The following is a 22,938-nucleotide window of genomic DNA, read 5'->3' as shown; positions in this document are numbered from 1 at the left end:
ACTCCATTTATAATGAAAGATGAAACTGTTCTGTAATCTGATCTGATTATCTTTCTACAGTAATTCTTAACGTACTTATGAATGACAGCCTCTCTGATGTCTTTGATTCCTGTTCTTGTTTGACTTAGAACTAAATCTATTCCTGGTTTATGCTGGTTCAGTATTTCAAACGTCTTTCCACACCCTGGCACACCATCTATCCACGTAATATTAGGAAGACTTGAAGCAGAAATGTCAACTGATGATATTTTCTGATACAGTTCACCGTTTAACATGAGTTGTGTATCTCTACTAACAAGAATGTATTTTTCTTTTGTTAAGAATCTTTTATTACTCTCGTTGAATTCCACGTAGGTTCCTTCGTTATCCAAGCAGAAGCCCATTCTATAACTTTTTCTAGTTGGCCATAGAAATGTTCTTAGATAATTATCATAAATATTCATATCTTTACACTTTATCTCTATTAGGTACGAATAAGAGCTCAATAAGTTTTTTTTGTAATGTTAGTCAGAATTTCATAGTAAATAATAGAATTTATCTGATCATGTTGACTCAGAAGATTTCTGAGCTCCAGCATACTATTTATAAATTCATGTTTGGGTGGTTTTTCAGGTAAGTATCCCGTTGGACATGCTTTCTCATTGTTTTCCTCTTCTGGAATATTCAAAAATGTAAGATTATTTATACCCTTGTAGTAAAACACATATTTAATATGTTTTGTTGCCAAGACAGTACTTAAGAGATCAATACAAGATACATCGGCCATGGTTCCAAAAAAATCAATTCCAACTGTCAGAGCTTGTTTATCTGAAGCCCATTCATCGATCATAGATAGTAATATTTCTAGATTGGAAAGCAAGTTACTATTATCTGTCAATAAAAACAAATTGAGTTTTTTCAATGTCTCATTGAATTTCACCGACACATCAATTTGCTTTGTTTGTGAAAATATAGTAGTTAGACTATTGAAGTAATCAATGCTCATACATTTCCTATTTACTACGGTAGCAATGCCCTTGGAAATATTTACTTTTTCGTTTTTTACGCTGGCGAAGGAAATATTCAGGTCAGTGTAACCTCCAAAATTGAATACAAGTGATGTCCTACTTTTTGATCTTTGTTGAACTCTATATGTATCATTCAAATTACCTAAAATTTCATTAATATCCATCACAATATTTCCAGCCTGATTTATTATTTTTTGAGAACAATATATATTTTTAAACAATCCCATAATTAGTCTTTTCAATCAATTGCTGCAGTCATTTCTGGTGGCTAGGACATTGTGGATCGTGAACTTTATGATTTGATGGCTTTTTGTTCTTCTTACAATTGCTACATATTGCTTCCTTGGCGGTATTTGGACAATCTTTAGTGCTATGATCTTCAGCACAGTGACCGCAGACTTCACTTTCTTTTTTGCAATACTTTGAAACGTGACCAAAGCACTGGCACTTGAAGCACCGTTGAACCGAAATAAAGTCATTTAACCTGCAAGAAGTCATGTCGACAAAGACTCGTTTCCTATTTATTAGAATTCTTCTTATCTCGGGCTCACATTCAATGATCCAATGAACTACTTCCTTGTTCTTTGGTCCAACCTTGTAGAGAGGCATACATCCGTTTAAAAATGCTTCTTTTCCTAGTTCAGAGCTAGCAAAGTTTTTGTTGAAAATACTCTTGGCTAGTTCCTCTTTGCTTAAATCACTAGGGACATCGTAAATTATTAAACGTGGCTTCCTATTCTGAGGTTCAACTATTTTCAAATTTTTCATATTTCCAGTCTTCAATGCCAGTCTTCCAGCCTCATTTTCAATTATTTTCTTCTTCCGAATTCAGAAAAATCATGAGGCCACCTCCTCTAACATTCACGGTCTTTTTAACTCTAATATCATCTTTGTTTTTGATATTCTCTTGCAATATATTTTTAATAATTCTACTGTTTTCCACTTCGTTCAGGACTGGTTTGACTGGCTGCAACATAACTATATGCTCCTGTGGTTGTAGTTTCCTAACATTGTTCCCTGCAACTTTATTGTCCTTCGATTTTCCTGGTAACTGCACCATATCAGCATAGCTTAAAGTAGGCCTACTTTTACTTTGTTTAATAGTGTCTACCGCCTTATTTATATTTTTAAGGGACTCCTGAATACCCTTATTGGTGTTTTCGAGCCCTGCCGCTAGCTGTGAAATTGTCACTGACCTTGTTTCTAATTTGACAATTGTGTCCGACAATTTATCAGTTATTGAAATAAATCTGTCAAAATCAGCTCTCAGAACTTTTCTTTTTTCATATTCCGCTTCCGCCCATAGATTAAGTTCGTGCTTTATCTGCTTTAAAAGTTCATAATCCTTTGAAAATTCATTGCTGATTACCTTTGATGTAGATTGCTCTGCTGGTTGCTCCATTGTAGGGGACTCCTGGACCTGTCCTGAAGATGATAATTGCTCCTGCTCTTCTCCCACTTCCTCAAATTCCGGAATTAATCCATATGGCGCCCTGACCGGTGATCTCATACGTAACGTAACGGATGGATTCACTAGTCTATCAGCTATAACTCACTTTTGCAATATCACAACACAATTGTTATTATGTTCTGCAGCTCTAAACAACGATGTTTACTACTCGGCGTCTCGATTAAGAATGATCATCAATATATTCTTCATCTTCATTGAATGCTTTCATACTTTCATCATTCATAAATACATCCACACTGATAGAAAGCTATGTGATAGAAAGCCCCAATATGTAAAGAAGGAGTATGGGGTGATGGTATAACACTCAAATCATAAATACAATTTGTAAACTTGAATAAATACAAAATTAGAATTATACGCAAATCAATGCAAACTTGAATTGCAATTTGAAAAATATATTGAAATAGGTCCTACTATTTCTCTTCGGTCATAAATAATAATGTGGATATTGAAAAGAATTGAAATATACCATACATTACCCTGTTTCAAGTGTATGAGACTTATTCTATAACAGAAATGCCCTCCGAATAGATTGAGGTGGTTGTCGTCCTCTCGTTGTCATTCAAACAGACATTCAACCAACCACTTGTCTTATAAGATAATCAAGTTTATTGAAAGGAACATATTTTATGATACTTATTCTTATACATATTTTTTTCAATTAAAGATTCGTTTTAATTGAATACATTAGTACTGGATTATGAGGAGTTGGATTTTCCTCCCACAAATGAATGAAGAATGAGAAAACAAGTATAAGTACAGAATCCCTCTCACAAATAATAAATAAAAAATATGAATAAAATACAAATACAATTACCAATTATTGAGAATTCTCCACGCGGTGTGCATGCTTCAATATATTCGCCTTTATATTTTGTTGTAGTTTCATATTAGAAAGATTCAAAGAGAATTTTTTTTTATTATTAACCATTCGTTTATTATTCTGAATGGAAGAGGAGGAGTGGGGTACCTCAAGGCTCGGTTCTTGGACCATTACTGTTTATCTTGTACATCAATGATTTACCTTAATACCTGGAACCTGCGCACTGTGTATTGTATGCCGATTATATATGGGCATCTTATTGAAGTGCAACAGTCAACAAAAATTGGAGTCTGAATTCAAAAATGTTTTTCTTAAACTAGAGGAATGGTTAACCGCTAATATGCTCAAACTGAATCATGAAAAAAATCAAGCAAATACCTTTCAGAACAGCTAGAGGGACAACTTTGGAAGTAGAAGACGACAGAAATATAGAACCTGTAGACAATAGTTCTAGGAGTGGTATTAGATTCAGAAATTTCTTGGAGACCTCATTTGGAATCTTTAAAAAGTAAGTTGAGCTCTTTGATATTCATACTTAGAAACTTGAAAGGATTGTTGGACACAAGAACTCTTAAAGACGTGTATTTCTCAAAGTTGCATTCTCTTCTGACCTACGGTATTATATTTTGGGGGAGCTCGAGTCGACATATTCCAAATCCAAAAGTGGGCGATACGAGTGATTGTTGGAGGATCCATACGTTCAAGCTGCAGACTGTACTTTAAGGAGAGATCCCTCTTCCAAGCATAGATCTGATTATATTAAACGCCATTTTGATTGGAAATAGTATAATGTGTTCCCTGTAGGAGAACATATGATTACAGTTCAACTATTATAATAGTTGGTCCATAATACTGTAATACGTTTCATTACAGATATTTGATGATAGATTTACGACATAGAACTATTGTAGTGTAATACCCGCCTTAAAGTTGACACAATAAATTGTTCTGTGTTCGGACTCCTTTTGAAAGGAATAATATTTAAAATTCAGAAATTGGAGTACAAATTGAGTAAAGTTGATAGTTGGAGAAATTTATTTTTCAAAACAAGGTTATTCATAGAAGAATCATTAGCGGGCAGGTAGGCAGACTGTCCCTTTACTCACACATACAAACGGAGACTGTGCTTGTGTGTGTGAGTAGTAGGAGAGTCGGCCTAATCCTCCAGAAGTCACACTTGTTTGGACAGCCTATAGGGTTGGTTGAAGAGAGGTTAGGGGGTTATAATTCAAATGGAAATGTAATAAGAACAGAAAATATTAAACATATTATTCAAATAAACAAAAAAAAAATAGTTAGTTCAATATTACCGAATCAAAATATTCGACAGCTGCTTTCATGTGCTTGATGGATATGGTGTGCTTTACAAGAGTGAGTCTGTGAGCATGAAGATCTCTCTTACATGCCTTGCAGTACGCTTTGTTGGGCTTGTTTGGAACACTAGTTAACCATCCTGAAAAAAATTGACAATGCAAGTGATACTCTATATTCACAACTTGAATTCAAATAATATTTTATTCCTTATGATAAAATTGTTTTATTACAGTATAACACAAGAACTAAACTCAATTAGAACTAAACTATGATTACTGTATATCCTCTACAAGTAGAGAAGAGTTTCATAGGCAACTCATACTACCACAATAATTTTATTAGATAGGATTATTATATAATAACATTGATGTAGGTTTAGTTGAAATAATAAAAATAAGTATTGAAATAAAAACACACATATATTGTCAAACTCTACAGTTTTAGACCATGGTTTCGTGACAATATAATTATATGTGTTTTTATTTCATTCACTATCACAATAATTATTAGATAGGATGATTATATAATAACATTGATGTAGATCTAGGTTAATAATTATTGTGATATTATGAGTTGCCTATGAAACTCTTCTCTACTTGTAGAGGATATAATAATAAAAATAAGTATTGAAATAAAAACACACATATATTGTTAAATTCTACAGTTTTATTTGGTACAAGACCATGGTTTCGTGACAATATAATTATGTGTGTTTTTATTTCATTATGGAACGGTTCTACAACATTGACAGTGACTCAGTTGAATTTTTAAAATAAGTATTGAGAAATAAATTATCCATACTCCTAAGAGATAGATAGGGATGGCAACACGAGGACCCCTGCGCTAACGGAAGTCTCTGATCATCGCACTTTCCTCCGCTGAAATGTATTGATTAGGGAAGAAGTATATTTGTTTCAATTTTTATATTTGGTTTACAATTATTATTTACCTACATTTTCCGGAAGTCAAAATGAATACTTTTATTTAGTACTCATGTAAAAGTGATAATATTATAGGGTTTTCTTATAATACCCAACTTTTTCGATGAAAATTATTATAACACACTTGCATATTCATATTCGAAATTTTCATAATGAACTGATGAAATATGTAGAAACTCCATACTAAATGAATTTCGCATATCCAGACATTCCATTATTTCCAAAAATAGATTTATTTATTCATATTATTAGTTTTCTTAGAGAAATTGGATAAAAGTTGAATATGGATTATCCTATGAATTGTGATTGATTTTGTCAGGTGAAAGTGAAATACCAAAACATAGATCACTAACAAGAATCCCACGAAACTTTTTCCTAAGAAAAAGTAAATTTCTGAATAAGAATAAAAAATCTGGTATGGCAAACACACTACTTTCCTTGCCATTATCAAGTATTTCTCGGCGTGATTACTCTATTGCATATCCATACTTTTTCACTGTTAAAATTAAACTTGAATTTAAAAAAAAAAAACATTTTTGGAGTGAAATGCACTTACTTTTGCAGTGACGATCGTTTCGACCTGTTGTTGGTCATCATCAGACTTTGGGAATTTACTCAGATGCCAAGGTAATGTGTGGTAAGGGATGAAGGTTATAATGTTACTTTTTAAAAAAGATGAATAATTTGAATTTAGCGCTGAACAAGACATCGATACTGTATAATCGAATAGATAAATATCGATAGTTGAAAGTTCATTTGTCGATGTATCGTTGATAATTTCAAAAAATCAAAATCGTTTATTTATCCTTAATAATAATAACATCAACAGAAAATCAGAAACATAGAAATAGAATTACATTAGAATGATGTATTACAGTATAAAATTGAATTATACAATGAATATAAGGAAGGTCCCCGCAAGGTTAAAGAACCTGTGCGCAGGAGCCGAGTGTTAAATATCTAGATATTTTAAATTTCAGGATAAAAGATAAACTAATTAATAAAAAATATTAAACTAATTACAGTGTCTGGACAATTTAAATTATGTATAATGATGTTGTGAAGAGCATGTGGCTGACCAGCAGCAGTTGGTGAAAATGTCATAAAGTTACTTTTATTTATATTCAAGGTTAAGATATGATTATCAAGCCAGGATTTTATAATTTTAAGACCAGTTTCTGATTCATCCTTGGCCTCCTCCCATGTAGTTCCAGTGAATAACAATGACGTGTCATCCGCAAAGGAGATTGTCACACAATTCTCTATTTCTAGTTTGATAAGATCGTTGATGTATACAAGAAAAAGAATTGGTGATAGTACTGTACCCTGCGGTAGGCCGTATTCAGAGAGTTCTTTGCAACTAGTTTTGTTGTCAATTTTGAGGAATTGATGTCTATTGTTTAGATAGCTGGTGAAAAGTTTGAGGGGTACTCCACGAATGCCTAGCTTTTCTATTTTTGTTAGAAGTTTAGAATGAGGGACAGTGTCAAAAGCTTTGGCAAGGTCTAAAAATATGGCTATGGTTTTCAAATTATTATTAAAATTATTAGAAATCGTCTCGGTTAGAAGAGAAATTGCATCTATTGTACTTTTATTTGATTGAAAACCAAATTGATGTTTATGAATGATATTATGTTTTTGTAAATAGGTAACTAGACGGGTTTTAATTAATCTTTCAAATATTTTAGAAAAACTGCTCAACATACTGATAGGACGGTAATTTGATGGATTTGAAGGGTCACCCGATTTATGTAAGGGTATAATATTTGCTAATTTCAAACTATCTGGAAAATGACCCTCCAAAAAACAACGATTTATTATTATTGTCAAAGGTCTGACAATATCTGTAAAAATTTCAGAAGCTCCGCCTCATCTATGCAAAGTTTGATTTCAGATTCTCAATTATTATCAGGCTTCAGATACAATTTAAACAAAACATTTCGAGTGGAAAAGATTGAACATGAGAATCTCTACAATTGATGTTCAGTAACATTTTCACCTAAAATTAAAAATAAGCTCGAAATTCGAGAAAATGTATTTATCCAATTGCAAACTGTTGATTCTATTAAATGATTCACTATGAAGAGATAGCAGACCTCGTGTGTCTCCAGCGTTATTGCCCTGTCACCAGCTGGCTTAAATCTTTAAATAGTAGACTTGAGTAGCGCGGGAACACTAGCGTCATGTTATCAATTTTCATAACGGCAAGGAAAGTTGTGTGAGTGCGCCACACCAGATTTTTCTCTTATGGGTTAGACCAAAGACCATGAAGAGGTATAAACCCACAATGTCTATGCCTTCCCAATGCTAGCTCATACTTGAAATTAATGGCTACCATTGAGGTATTTTAGTGCAAGATATTATATAATAAATATATATTTTTTTTCAATATTAGAGATTACAAAATTCTTCAAGATCTTTAGTATGTAATAATCTTCCAGGTTGTCCCCTGAATGGCCGATTTTAATTCCAATTATACTAGTGCTGCATGTGAGTCTATGCATCGTTCAATGACCAAACAGTGCTTTGCTCAGAGCCACGTTAACTCACCGGTCTCATCGTTCACTCACCGATCAGTGGCTTTGAACTCAACCATTGTCCATTGCAATAACTGAAGGTAGATTTAATTCCAGTATTAATATTTCTCTAATCATCTGATGTAGGCAAGCCCTACATGGATACTAATCATGTGAACCCGGTTGCCAAGGTGACTTTTTTAGCAACGAACGTTTACAAGTAAATAACTAGTTAGAGTTTTATGAGAGACCAGCAGGGCACCCATGCTTCGCTACGGGAATTAAAAGATAAAATTATTTTTGTGAAACATTTATAATCTAAATCCTACCAAATTGTTATAATCGTTTTTGAGATTAGGCCACAACTTGGCATAAGAACATTATTGTGTCAAATCATTCAAATAATTGATTGATGTGTTGGAAGTGCTCTGTAGAAGAGTAGTCTAATTGCAGCGAATTTTGTAGGATATGGGGCAGGGCTCAAGAGTCGCTCTCGACTTTATTCATTGGCAATTAATATTTCCCATTGACAGTTATCAAATTAGCAGTGATCATGTTATTTTTGCTTTGGCAATTGAAGATTAAATTCCAAATTAGGTTGATTCGGAATTTGATGACTCTGGTATCCATGGATCTCTAGCTTGTTCTGGAATTTTTGGCATAGGCTGTCACTTACTTTTCGTTTCACTCATCCAAAAGTGTAAAAGCAGCCAATCCACTGATTCTTTCTTCCATGGAAGTCCATTCATACATAAGAGCCCATTCATAATAGTATAACATTTATTGTGGCTGATTCCACATGTCCGGAACTCTACAATCATAAATATTAAAGTGGGATCATTTTAATGTGAATTTGCATAAATCTGAATAGAGTTTATTCAATCACTTTGATTATTGACTACCATTATATGATTTCTTCCTTTGATCTCAGCTTGAAACCAAAAGCTTAGGGATGACAATTTAGATTTAAACTAACATGTAGGCCTAACTCAATTTAATTTCTATCTAAATTGACAACTTTAGAATTAACTTATGATCTATCAATATCAATAGGTTTGTCTTGTGTCATTATAACATCATGAAAGGAAATAGGAGCAGCTGATGGAATATTATGTTTTTTTTTCGATTTAGTTTTTAGCTAATTTTAAAACATGAAAATATCAGGCCCAGTAGCACAAAAGCATGTTCAATTTCAATCAGGATTAACTTTCATGAGAATTAATCAGAGCAGGGTTTTTTTTATAGAAGGCTTCTCTGATTGGTTCTCGTGGTATTTAGTCTGGTTTATGAGTTAACAGACAGTGCAACTGTCCCTCTCAAGGCCATGGCTGCATATAAACATAGAGCAACAGAGGAACCAATACAACAGAAGCTGAATAAATTAGTTGCATTTCTATCACCTCACAATGAACATTACATTCAACTACCATATGTATGGAGAGATCGATTTGAAATTTCTTTTGCTATCATCCGGTCACTTTCTGAACCTATTCTTCCAGATGTTTCATGAATACTGCAATGTTTTAAAATAAGGTTGCCAAATTTGGTAACTCAACTACAGCTATTATGTTTTTTTTTTTTTGCTCACACTTTCTTACGTTTTCAACAGACTATGGAAACCTTTTTTCTGATCAGCTGCTACTTGAGGGACCAATAATCCTTTCTCTTGGTAGTTCAACAAATTATCCCAGAGTTGAGACCTGTTCCAAAATAATGTTTTTTGTTGCAAGCACAATATATTCATGATTCAATCAAAATCGTTAGAGCCGTTTTTGAGATCCGTCTGACATAGATACATATATCCACAAACACACATATTCAAACAAATCGCTTTCTTAGTATAATTATTGACTACAATGATTATGATTTCATTCAATGAGAACTTATTTCACATAATAACAGCTGGCATCAAAAGCAGAAATGTCAAACATGATTGAAATTGAAACAGTAGCGATCAACATTATTTTCTTCATCTGATCTAAAGTAACCAGATTATGGTCAGATTCACATCAATGTGTCAGCATTGTTTGAAAGGGGGGCATTGATGCTATTAATGAGGAATACTGACAGTCAATGAACTGTTATACATATTCTCCAATATTTTTATCGAAAGGTACCTTATATTTTCTTTGGTAAAACAATCAATGTTTGGGAATTATTGATTCATGGTTAAAACGCCTTACTTCTATGCAAGATATTTTCACATTAGGAAAAGCAGCAACAGCTATTTGGCCGTTTCAATAAATAACCCCTTTCTTTCGCCCAAGTTAAATTTTAGAAAGTTTTTTAAAATACCCCTGTTTACATACTGACAGTTTCAAGTGAATATCAACGAACTGTTATGCATGTTCTCCAATATTTTTATCGAAAGCTACCTTCTATTTTCTTTGGTTAAACAATCAATGTTTAGGAATAATTAATTCATGAGAAAAGCGCCTCACATCTATGGAAAATATTTTTACATTAGGAAAAGCAGCAACAGCTATTTGGTTACTTTAATAAATAGCCTCTTACTTTCGCCAAGTTAAATTTTGGCTGAATTTCCTCATTCTTTGCAAACAGATTCCACAACGGACACTTCTGAAGTTTTAAAAATACCCTCCATATATCATACTGAATTATTAAAATTTCATCGAAATTGTTTAAGTAGTTTTCGCGATCTGTCGGATATACAAACAAAATTAGTCTTGATAGAATAGGATCAATTGATAGAAGCAAATCCCGTCATAAAAGTTTGTTTTATGAAAAATAAAAATCATCTATACTCCCAGGAATAGCTCTGATTGGAGCAGCAGTGGCCAATCAATTTGTTCTCGATAAATGCATTTTAATTAATTTCTTCAACTTGGTGCCAACCTAATGAAATAATCTCAACTTAATGCCAACCTGACAAAATTATTAATTGGTCACCAGTTATCAACTGTTTCGAATAGGTACTCTCTCTAAATTATAGTTCTATAGTAACATATGATATGGACATTTCAATTATAATTAAGAGTTTGGGAGAAGAAGAGTATACATGCTAAAAGACGAACTTTAAACCCTTAAAAACCACCCTTAGAGTTGAAATATCGTCAAAAGATTTCTTAGTGAGCACCTAGGACGTATAAGGAAGCTATATTCTAAGTTTTGTTGCAATCCATCTAGTAGTTTTCCAGAAATCGTGATCAGTGAGTCAGTGAGATAAGAATTTAATAAGTATAGATGTTAAAAGATGATGTATTTTTATTTTTATCTTGTTCAATGTAAACTTAAATAAATAAAGTGTTAATTACAAAAGCACATTTACAACACATCTTTTAAAACTTCCACTGATCATTTGACCATGGTAGTCACCCTTTGCTATCCTACCTGAAATATCAACTGACAACCATTGAAGAATTATTATTATTAGCGTATGGCAAACACATAGACACACACATACACACACATGAATTCACAAAAATATGCAGGTCTTTGACCTTTGTCAGCTTGAAAAAAAATATATATATAAAACAAAATAAAACCATCTATCTAGGTTATAGAATACAAACAAAAATATATGACAAAGAAAAGTGTATATATGCACAAGGAAATAGGAAATAATCGAGTCAAACTTGAATGTCCAGGTTGGTTATGTAGGCTATTGCTTGTGGAGATGCTGCTATAAAATCATCTGGACCGCCCTGATAGGCTCGATAGCACAATGCCGGATGATATGATTCATTGTTTGTCTAGCCTCTCCACAATCACAATCAGGGGAGGGCAATCTACCCCAGTCACTAAGAGATGCTCTACATCTACCGTGCCCAGTTCTAATCCTGTTGAGTGCTGTCCATGTTCGCCTTGGCAGATCAAACCCAGCCACACTCCTCCCAACAGAATACCTCAGACTAACACTGAGAGGTGCTCTATCCATCCACTCCTCCTCCCAGCTATCAGCAACAGAGAAACTCTCACGTTGTAGCCGCTCAGCCAAGCGCATGGGAGGGCGCCTTGACCTCAGCCTGTTACCGAGCTCCTGAAGATCTCCGTGGATTGGGAGTGCTCTGTCATTTTTTATCTTATTATACTCACGAACAAGAGCAAAAGATCTTCGCAGCCCTGGTGGAGCAATGTTGCTGAGAACTGGCAGCCAATATGTGGGGGTGGTTCTAATGGTCCCAGATATAAGTCGCATGGAATTATTCAGCTGAGTGTTGACTCTATTCACATCCAGTTTTACCCTAGCCTCCCCATTATTCAAGTGAAAACAGCACACCTCTGTTTTTTTCATGTTAGGGTGTAGCCTCCACTTGTGGAAATAAACTGAAAGGGAAGATAGGTCTTCAGTGAGGATCTCTGATGCTGTCTTCATACTCTTGTCTTGAGTGGCCACAGCAATGTCATCAGCATACATGAAGATCCTTGATGGTATGTTGGGAAGATCTGCTGAGTACAAGTTGAAAAGGAGCGGGGACAAGATTGAACCCTGTGGCAATCCATTATTGAGTACCTTTCTTCTGCTTAGCTTATCATCCATGAGCACTCTGAAGCATCTGTTCTTTATCATGTTATTTATCAATTCGATGATTTTTTGGCTTGGTAGAACATGCAGGAGTTTGAAAATGAGTCCCTCTCTCCACACTGTATCATAAGCAGCACTCAGGTCCACAAAGGCAACAGATGTTTTCAATCCCTTTTGGAAGCCTGCCTCGATATATGTCGTCAAAGAGAGAACCTGGTCTGTACAACTCCGGTTGGGTCGAAATCCAGCCTGTTCAATCGGTACATGCTCTAGTATTATTTTACTTATCCTATTGTAGAGAAGCCTCTCTAGCACTTTGTAACTCACACTCAGCAGTGCAATTGGGCGGTAGCTTTTCACATCATCACAAGGTTTGCCAGGCTTGAGGATTGAAACTATTTTAGACTCCTTGAAATCTGCTGGGAGATTTCCAGTTTGCAGAATTTTTGTATAAAAGCGTGACAACCACAGCCTAACCTTCCCTCCAGCATGCACCAGAAACTCTGGGTGGATTCCATCAAAGCCAGGTGCCTTTCCACACTTGGTATTACAAAGAGCAGCATCCACCTCCTCTACTGAGAAATCACTGGACAGGTGTAAGTCCTCCACAGCCATAGCTTTAAGCTCTTTCAGTCCATTCCTTACCTCCGCTGCATGATCCAAACAGCCAGCAGCCTTAGATGTTTTGACTATTTGTTCTGCTACCTGATCTGGATGGATAGGGGAGCTCTGGTGTGTAGTAATTTTTGCACTGCCCAGTTTCCTGAGAAGACTCCAAGCCCGGCGGCTAGAATGTCTAAAGTCCATCTCCTCCATTGTCTGGGACCATTTCTTTCTACGTGCCTCATCCAAGCTGTTAAGGAGCTCTCCTGCAATCCGTTGGTCATTTTTTTCCTGAAACTGCTTGTATAGATGGTCACTTTCTCTACTCCAGCCTGGAATATATTCCTTTCTGAAACCTCTTGGTATATGTTTCTTTGCAATTGCGACAACAAGACCTTTAAACCTCTTGTAATTCTCAGGGGTTGGAGGGATCCAACGGATACATCTATCCAATTCTGTTGTGAACCCATTCCAGTTAGCCTTCTTGAAATTCCACCTTAGTCGTTGAGTTGATTGGATATTTGTAATCCAGTTTCAAAAAGAATTGGTCTGTGTTGGCTGTGTGGGAAGTCAGAAAGGACCCTTCGTCTGATAGGGTAATGTTGGCCACTACTGTCCACCGAAGCAAAGCAAAGATCAGGATTTGACTCACTATTCCAAGCAGCAGAGCGAAAACTTGCTTTGTCCTTAGCATCAAAAATAAGCTCTATGTCATTATCCTCCGCCCATTCAACCAGTGCTATCCCATTTGGGTCATTAGCTCGATACCTCCAAGTCTCATGGTGGCTGTTAAAGTCACCAATATATAATGCAGGGTGAACATTCTTCCTGAGAACATGAGGAGGCCAGGGGAGCCCTGGAGGCTTATACACATTTGTAATACTCATGTCTCCAATTTTTACAATCACCTGATGGATTCCACTGTCAATATTCATCTCAATACAGGAAGCATTTTGGATTCCATTCCTTATGTAGGTGGCTACTCCATAAGCATGGTGATAAGTAGCACCAATTACTGTAAATCCGGGAATTTGTCCTCTCTGGAACAGTTTCTCTTCATCAGCTGTGTGCGTCTCTTGCACTAACAGCACATCAACTTTGTTCTCAGCCAGAAGCCGAGACAGATAGTCACATTTTCCTCTGCTAATACCTTCGACATTAATCTGGCAGATTCGAATTATAGGCCCTAGTTTTCTTGTGTAGCTCTGATAAGAGCTGTTTCTAAAACTCATTTCACTACTTCTTCTTGTGTCTGTGTGTGTGCTCCAATATTGACCAGGAGAGCAAAGCTAGTCTGGTCGCCAACCGAACTAAGACAGTGTACAAACTTCTCCGGAAGTACCTCGTTTATTTATGCAATCATTTCCAATCTACTAACCAATACCATCCCCACCGCCAAGCGTTTATAAGGACACAAAAGGGTATAGAAACATATCTGTGTCCTATGGCTGATGTTATTTTGCCTGTCCGCTCTGGAGTGTGTAATAGAGGACATACTTATGGCTGTTCGAACTACACTACATGTAGTTGATAGCCTAGCATGTTAGAAAAATTTATGTGAAAGGAAAAATAAGCCCTCAGACCCCAACGTGTAGTTTAAGGACCAGGGCTTGGAAGGCAAGAGCTTGACCAAGGAAGGCCAGACAGGAAGATAACAGATGAGTAAAGAAAGAATGATACAAAGCCAAGTCAATAGAAAACCGTTCATTCCAAAGAGATAAAGATCCAGAGCATGTTGAAGAAGAAGAGGGGAGTGGGAGTAAGGGCTCTGGAAGAAGAGGGTCCCCTTTTAGTCGCCTCTTACGACAAGCAGAAGATACTGTGGGTGAATTCTTCCCTTTAACTTGAGTACTGAGTCTACCTTGTTCGACTCCACTTTTTTCCCCCTGCCCACAGGAGGAAACCATCGAAGAAGTCTGTCTTTGATCTGCTACTGGTAACTAGGCCTACTGATACCATCCACAAGTCGCAAGGACTGACTTTACCAAAAGTGGTGGAAGATATTGGAAATAAAAAGCTGGCACCGGGATGTTTTTATGTCACTCTGTCCAGGACTAATACTAGCTGGCCCGGCGAACTTCGTACCGCCAAATAGTTAATGCATCTCATGACATACTTTAGCTGGATGCACACCTGATGAGGCGCGATGCATTTTGCATCCAGGTGCTTCTTGCTTATTGGTTTGAATGGAAGAACTCACACACACTGAATCGGGCATGGCGTGGAACGGTGTGGTAAGGCAATCTCCATAAGATCAACTTACACGTATTAAACTTTGTATCACCAAGCCGCGCCTCCTCAGGTGTGCTTAGCCTTAGCTTAATCTGATGCACTATATTTTTATGAAAATTATCCAATTATATCCTTGCTGCTGATTTTCCCGTGCATATTCTCAATTTAGGCCTAAAGCATTTCGAGTTCTACGACCCAAGTTTGGACGTCGTTCGTACCGCGGCATTATTAGGAATTGAAATTTTGTGAATCAGTAGAAAATTAAAAAATCTGGTGTGGCGCACTCACACAACTTTCCTTGCCGTTATGAGAATTGATCACCTGACGCTAGTGTTCCCACGCATCTCGAGTCTACTATTCAAAGATATGAGACAGCTGGTGATAGGACAATAACGCTGGAAACACATGAGGTCTGCTACCTCTGCGTAGTGAATGATTTAATAGAACCAACAGTTGCCAACAGTTTGCAATTTAATAATCACATTTTCTCGAATTTCAAGCTTATTTTCAATCTTATGTGAAAATGTTACTGAAAATGTTACTGAAAATGTTAGCAGAGATTTTCATGCTCAATCTTTTCCACTTGAATTCTTTTGTTTAAATTGTATATGAAGGCTGATAATTGAGAATCTAAAATCAAACTTTGCTTAGATGGGGCGGATCTCCTGAAATTTTTAGATATGGGACTTAAAGCAGTTGATAGAGCTTATCAATGACTATTTCAGGTATAAATTTGATCAAAATCGTTGGAGCCGTTTTCGAGAAAATCGCGAAAAAAACTGTTTTTGACAACATTTTCGCCATTTTAGCCACCATCTTGGATTGCATTTGATCGAAATTGTTCGTGTCGGATCCTTATAGTGTAAGGACATTACGTTCCAAATTTCAAGTCATTCCGTTAACTAGGAGATGATATATCGTGTACACAGACGCACACACACACAACACACACACACACACACACACACACACACACACACACACACACACACATACAGGCCAATACCAAAAAAACACTTTTTCGGACTCAGGGGACCTTGAAACGTAGACTATAGAAATTTAGAAATTGGGGTACCTTAAGCAATACTTTCCTTAGGGCAAGGAAAGTAAAAAATCTGGTGTGGCGCACTCACACTACTTTCCTTGCCGTTATGAAAATTGATCACCTGACACTAGTGTTCCCGCGCGCATACTAGTTTACTATTCAAAGATCTGAGCCAGCTGGTGACAGGACAATAAAGATTTTCAATCTTATGTGAAAATGTTACTGAACATTATTAGCAGAGATTTTCATGCTCAATCTTTTCCACTTGAATTTTTTTTGTTTAAATTGTATAAATGAAGGCTGATAATTGAGAATCTAAAATCAAACTTTGCATAGATGGGGCGGAGCTCCTGAAATTTTTACAGATATGAGACTTGTGGCAGTTGATATAGCTTATCAATGAATATTTAAGGCATAAATTTGATCAAAATTGTTGGAGCCGTTTTCGAGAAAATCGCGAAAAACCCTGTTTTTGACAACATTTTCGCCATTTTAGCCGCCATCTTGAATTGCATTTGATTGAAATTGTTCGTGTTGGATCCGTAAGAGTAAGAGTAGTTTGGGTTAGTAGCCTCACATCATGGGTTTATGTAAGAGACTCTCTCGAGTTGTCTTCCTTCTTAGGAGACTTGAGCTGTCATTAACTCTTGACTCCCTGATGTTTGCATAAATATTATGGACTTTTTCAATATCTTACGTATACGCCAAAGGGGAAACTATTGCCATGCTTCAAAAGTTTTCAAATGGCAGTGGGAGTGTTGGGAAACTTAAGAAAACAGAGTCATCTAAAGAGAGCTTTAGGAGACTGGGGGTATTGACGTTTCCTTACCTTTTCATAATGAATAGCTTAAAGCCCGTTAAAAGTACCTAATATAGAGGCTTTTTCATGTCAGGGAAATAATCATGATTACACTACCCGGGGTAGGAATAATCTTTTAATCCCACAAATAAGACGTTCCAGGGATAGCCACCTATTCCAGCAAATTAAAATCTACAACAGTCTTTCTTCAGCTGTTAAAGAGCCGCCAATTACAAAGTTTAAGAGAGTGGTAAATAATAAATTGATGGAAAGGGCGTACCGGTATTATACGTACCGGAGTGTTCCATATGAATGATAATTAAAATATTTAGTTGAAATGAGTTCTGTATGATTGAATTATTTAATTTGTGTTACCCTTATGAATGCGGCTATTCCTGTTGTATATCTATGTACTCAGAGTTGTGTTCTGTTGAATTGAGTATTTTGTGTTACACATCATGTAGGCTACAGGGAATTTTTTATAGATATAACGAGCTTATACATTTAGTAAAATGTTTTGTACACCATAAAGGGCTAAAGTTGGGATCGATTTAGTATGTTATTTTGAGCACAAAATCACAAAAATTAAACGGCGGTCACTATTGTTTTTAAAATAAACTAAGTTCAAAGTAGCAAAACTTTACATGCATTTAACCTATAAGTAGCAACCATAAGTAGCTAAGGTTAGGAAAAGCTTCGGGTTAGGAAAACTCAGATTAGGAATATCATAATTTGATGATTTCAACAATCAAAATGGCTGCTACTCATAGGTTAAATGCATATAAAATTGTGCTACTTTGAACTTAGTTTATTTTAAAAACAATAGTGACCGCCGTTTAATTTTTGTGATTTTGTGCTCAAAATAACATACTAAATCGATTCCAACAAAAAATTTGATGACAGGTATGTTGGCACTGGACGTGCACTTACACCGAATAAAGTTTTGAAGTCTGCGCACGCTAATATCTATTTTACGCGCTGTAATTTATTCCTTCACTCACCAGGTCAGGAATAGACTATTTTAGGCACGTAATTCAGTGCGTAAACTGCGATTTTACGTGTAACTGTATGATAATTGAATTTACGATGGTCATAGGTGTATAATAATCCTAATACTTTGTTTTAAAGGAGAGGGAATTCAAATAAAGATGATTGGGGTGTGGTTCACACCAGTGGTATATTAATTTAAAGGGGTTTAAACAGTAAACAGACAGTCTGTTGACTGAGAAGACTTAATGGATGTATTGGAAAAAATCAGTAAAAAAAACCTAATGTGTCCGTTCAATAGAATTATTCAAAAAGTTTTCTGTTTGTTCAGTATGCCTACCTTTAAAATCAGGCTCCATTTCCCAGGCTTTGCGGTATTGTTGTTTATATTTACGGACTGGAGTTTCCGGCTCATCTGGAAATATTCCACATATATCATCATCCAAATCACTATCTTTCTTATCCTTATCCATCGTGATAAACAAACAAAAAACCCATTTACTTTTAATATACTCTATACAGTAGTCTAAATAAGAAAATAACAAGGAACACGGCTCATACTTAACATAACCTATATAGACAACTCAACTAACAGAATGCGCATGTATGCGCATGCGCTGATCTTAGACCAGTTATAGAATAGACACGGCCTATTGTATACAGTGAACTCTAAACTAACTGGAATGGACTAGCAACACAAGAAAAGTGAGGCAGCTGGTAAAGATAGGCAACACGCATTGCTGTGGGATTCGTTCATTTTGTTACGCATTGGCTCTTATGGGAGAATGCATTGCACAGTCTCAATTTCTATTTTATTTCTATATTGTATGTCTTATTCCACGGAAGCGTTATTTTTCATTTATTAAGCAGTTCATTGTTAACTTTTTGAGAGCAAAAATAATGAAATAGGTTGAATATTGATAGAAAAAAGAATTTTGTTATTTGTGACTGCAGTAGTTTTAGTATTGTCAACTTTTCACAAGCATGGGAATAACTTTGGGCCAGATTTAAGAGAAGCGTATTATTTATTTATTTTTATTTATTTAACAAGGACAAATATAAACTGTCATGAAATGATTGGGAATAAAAAAACAGGCTCATAGTCCAATCTCATATTTTTCACAATAAAAGTAGGTAAATAAAATAAATTATGATGATTCAATAACACAGGATTATTAAATTATGTAATGATAGCAATATACTAGGTATTCTGATAACATTTCAAATCAGTGTGGGAGTTTCAGAAATTATGCAAAGAAATCTATGAAGAAACATTATATCAATTGTATTATAATTATGACCATATGATAAGCAAACAGTAAAATATGCTAAATAATAATTATTTTATAATTATAAATTATATAAACAATAATACACATAAAATTATTTTATAATTGTAAATTGAACGATTATTAAATTTATTTGAAATGGGAAGATTTCAAAAATTAATTACAATTCAGCTGATAGCAATATCATATTTTTCAAAATAAAAGTAGGTACCTAAAATAAATTATGTCATCTCATGATGATAACACAGAATTATTAATCATTATTGTAAAGCTGTGTTTACACAAAATTCATTAAATGTTACTATCAGATTCTATTAGTATTATATGCTACTACTTACACTAAATTTATATTATACATTATACATAAAATGTATGATACGCCTACTGTACCTACATAATATACCGTATACAAATATTATGATAAATATACTATATTTATTATATGCTGATGCTTAACACCAAATTTATATCCATAAATTACATCATACATAGAATGTGTGATAGAATGAATGATAGTCTTTGTAGGGAAACATTCACAATTTCTGCATCAGATATTATTTATTCTTTTTTGAATAAGGATTAATTTGTTCTTCAACTATGTTTTTTATTTCAGATGCTATAAAGTAGGCCGAAATTTTCAATAAACATAGAAACTATCACAGTACGGTATAACTTACTAGGAATATAACCAAATTTGTTGTTTTATTTTTGGTCAAATAAACTGATCAATATAGAAAGAAGTATTGGAAATGTATGTAAAACAAAAAGATTTCTTCAAATTAATTAACAGAATGAAAATGTTTGACTTACCTGTGAAATGGTATTTCATTTCCTTTAACATGCCCATTCTTGCATCCAAATGCAACACAATACATCACCATTTTTCGGTCGTATTTTTATTCAATTCCACGCATTTCACTACAAATACATCACAATATTTAAGAGAAAAGGTTGTGATCTAATACTAATAGCCCTAATACTCATTCAAATCCGTTTTTAAACTTTAAAAATGAAAAATCGTACTCAAGAGCTGCAACAGCCTGCTTGAATGTATGAGTACGAGAGAGAAGGGAATCCCACTTTATTTCCATAGATCCAATATAGGTATCCATATTCCATTCCATTAATTTGTCTTATATTGTAATATTTTGTGAACTATGAAAATATTGTCTGCTAAATTTGTATTATAAAAATATTATTTGCTAAAATTGTCTATAAATTCTTCATTATTGCTATTGTTTTATTTTTCCCGTTCTTATAATATGTAGTTATTTATTATCTTATATTAAATATAGGAGTATAGAGTATAGTGTTAGGTACCGTTCTTATAATATGTAGTTATTTATTATCTTATATTAAATATAGGAGTACAGTATGGAGTATAGTTAGGTACCTATACTTGAGTTACAAAACGAATGAGAAACAATTTCACGAAATATTGTGATAATGGTTAATTTATTATTATTTGTCATCTAATAAAATATACGGTAATATTAGCGATCTATAATTTTTGTTTTATTCTTCCCGTTCTTATAATATGTAGTTATTTATTATCTTATATTAAATATAGGAGTATAGTATAGTTAGGTACCTATACTTAAGTTGCAAAACGAATGGAAACAGTTTCACGAAATATTGTGATAATGGTTAATTTATTATTATTTGTCATCTAATAAAATATACGGTAATATTAGCGATCTAATAAATTAATGTTTTATTTTCCATATCCTAAATACATGGTAATAGGGAAATATTGTAAAAATAAGATTCATTTGCTAATAGAATGGATCAAAATCTGTAGTGAGGTAGGTTCACTAAATTAGATGTTTGGTCGAGTTAAAAATAATGTTCAATGAACAAATCATTGTATCATATGGTAATGGAAATGACGAAAAGTTGAAAAAAAAATATATTGAAATCCATCAAGTATGTCGAAAGATATAACGCAATGAAATTCCATGTTTTCCCATATAAGTCTGTCTGGGCGCCTGAATTCTTGCCCGATATTCAATGGCGACGAGAAATGAAGGAGGCATCATGCTTCCAAACGCTTGAAGGTATAGCTTAGTCATCTAACTATATATATCAATGGGGAGTACAAACCACTCTCTGTCTCAGACAGCACCGTAACGCGCATGCGTTAGCAACGGGTTTTTCCCGTTCCATTCAGTCAGATCTTTGAATGTAACGTTCTTTGTGATGATGGTTACCGAGCACTGTAACTGGAGCCAATCGTCATTCTATTTGATGAAGATATTATTATCCAATGATGATTTATCATTAAATTCAATATAATAATCAATATATTATCATTCTATTTAATGAAAGGAAGAGTACTTTTGAAAAATATAAATTAATAAAATATAACAGTTGTTATTTAACTGATGTTAAATAACACTATAACTAAGTCAGCATATTGTCATTTCAAACAAAACCGAACCCTCAACCTCCCCTTTTACATATAAAACATCAATAAACATAACTATTTGAAAAACCTCTAATCCCTTCCAGCATAAATTGCAATTTCAAAGCAAAATCCTAACCTATCTTTCCACCTTTGAAATATCAAAAAGCATAATTCTACCTGGACCCTAGCCCTCACGCAGTATTCTCATCCACAAGTACCTGATTGAAACTATAGACCTTATGGAAATACAGCAATAGACTTGGCTTCTCCACACATCTGTGTAATCACTTGTCAGCTGATTTATGATGAATAATTCTATAGTCTGATTTTTACTCTAATATTGGCTTATGAAGGAGGCTCCTTTTTCCTTTCATATTATCCTTGAAATGCAAAATTTCCAAAAACCTTGTATATGCATCGACGCGCAATTAAAAAAGGAACATATCTGTCAAATTTCATGAAAATCTATTACCGCGCTTCGCCGTAAATGCGCAACATATAAACATTTAAACATTAACAGAAATGCCAAACCGTCGACTTGAATCTTAGACCTCACTTCGCTTGGTCAACTACCTTTGTCTTTCCATAAGCTGAGGTCATGATTCTAGTTTGGAGTTTGGAGTTATTGATAGAAAACATTTTCCTTCTTTAATCTGATGATTAAAATTGCAAAAAATATTATTAAAAAGAAATTGATTTCTTTACTCTTATTGATTATTTGATTACTCTAATATTGGCGTATGAAGGAGGCTCATTTTTCCTTTTATATTATCCTTGAAATGAAAAATTTCCAAAAACCTTGTATATGCATCGACGCGCAATTAAAAAAGGAACATATCTGTCAAATTTCATGAAAATCTATTACCGCGCTTCGCCGTAAATGCGCAACATATAAACATTTAAACATTAACAGAAATGCCAAACCGTCGACTTGAATCTTAGACCTCACTTCGCTTGGTCAACTACCTTTGTCTTTCCATAAGCTGAGGTCATGATTCTAGTTTGGAGTTTGGAGTTA

General features: G+C 34.5%; 1 protein-coding gene across 7 annotated transcripts in view; it reads right to left on the bottom strand.

Annotated features, from left to right (window-relative positions):
• Window positions 1-18,834, bottom strand: part of LOC111063252 — a 182,764-nt gene extending 163,930 nt beyond the window's left edge. For all 7 annotated transcript variants that reach the window (XR_005571618.1, XR_005571619.1, XM_039430681.1 and 4 more), the window contains exons 1-2: window positions 18,565-18,834; window positions 4,612-4,754 (exon numbers count right to left, since the gene is read on the bottom strand). Coding sequence is in view for 5 of the 7 variants with exons in the window: in XM_039430681.1 (XP_039286615.1) it covers window positions 4,612-4,754; window positions 18,565-18,697 (276 nt within the window). In the remaining 2 variants the exon portion in view is untranslated. The remainder of the gene's footprint in view (window positions 1-4,611; window positions 4,755-18,564) is intronic.
• Window positions 18,835-22,938: the final 4,104 nt, after the last annotated feature.

The sequence above is a fragment of the Nilaparvata lugens genome, chromosome 6, assembly GCF_014356525.2.
Source record: "Nilaparvata lugens isolate BPH chromosome 6, ASM1435652v1, whole genome shotgun sequence".
NCBI classification, from domain to species: Eukaryota; Metazoa; Arthropoda; class Insecta; order Hemiptera; family Delphacidae; genus Nilaparvata; species Nilaparvata lugens.
Note: the sequence above shows the minus strand (reverse complement) of the source record. Positions and strands in the feature narration are given on the sequence as shown.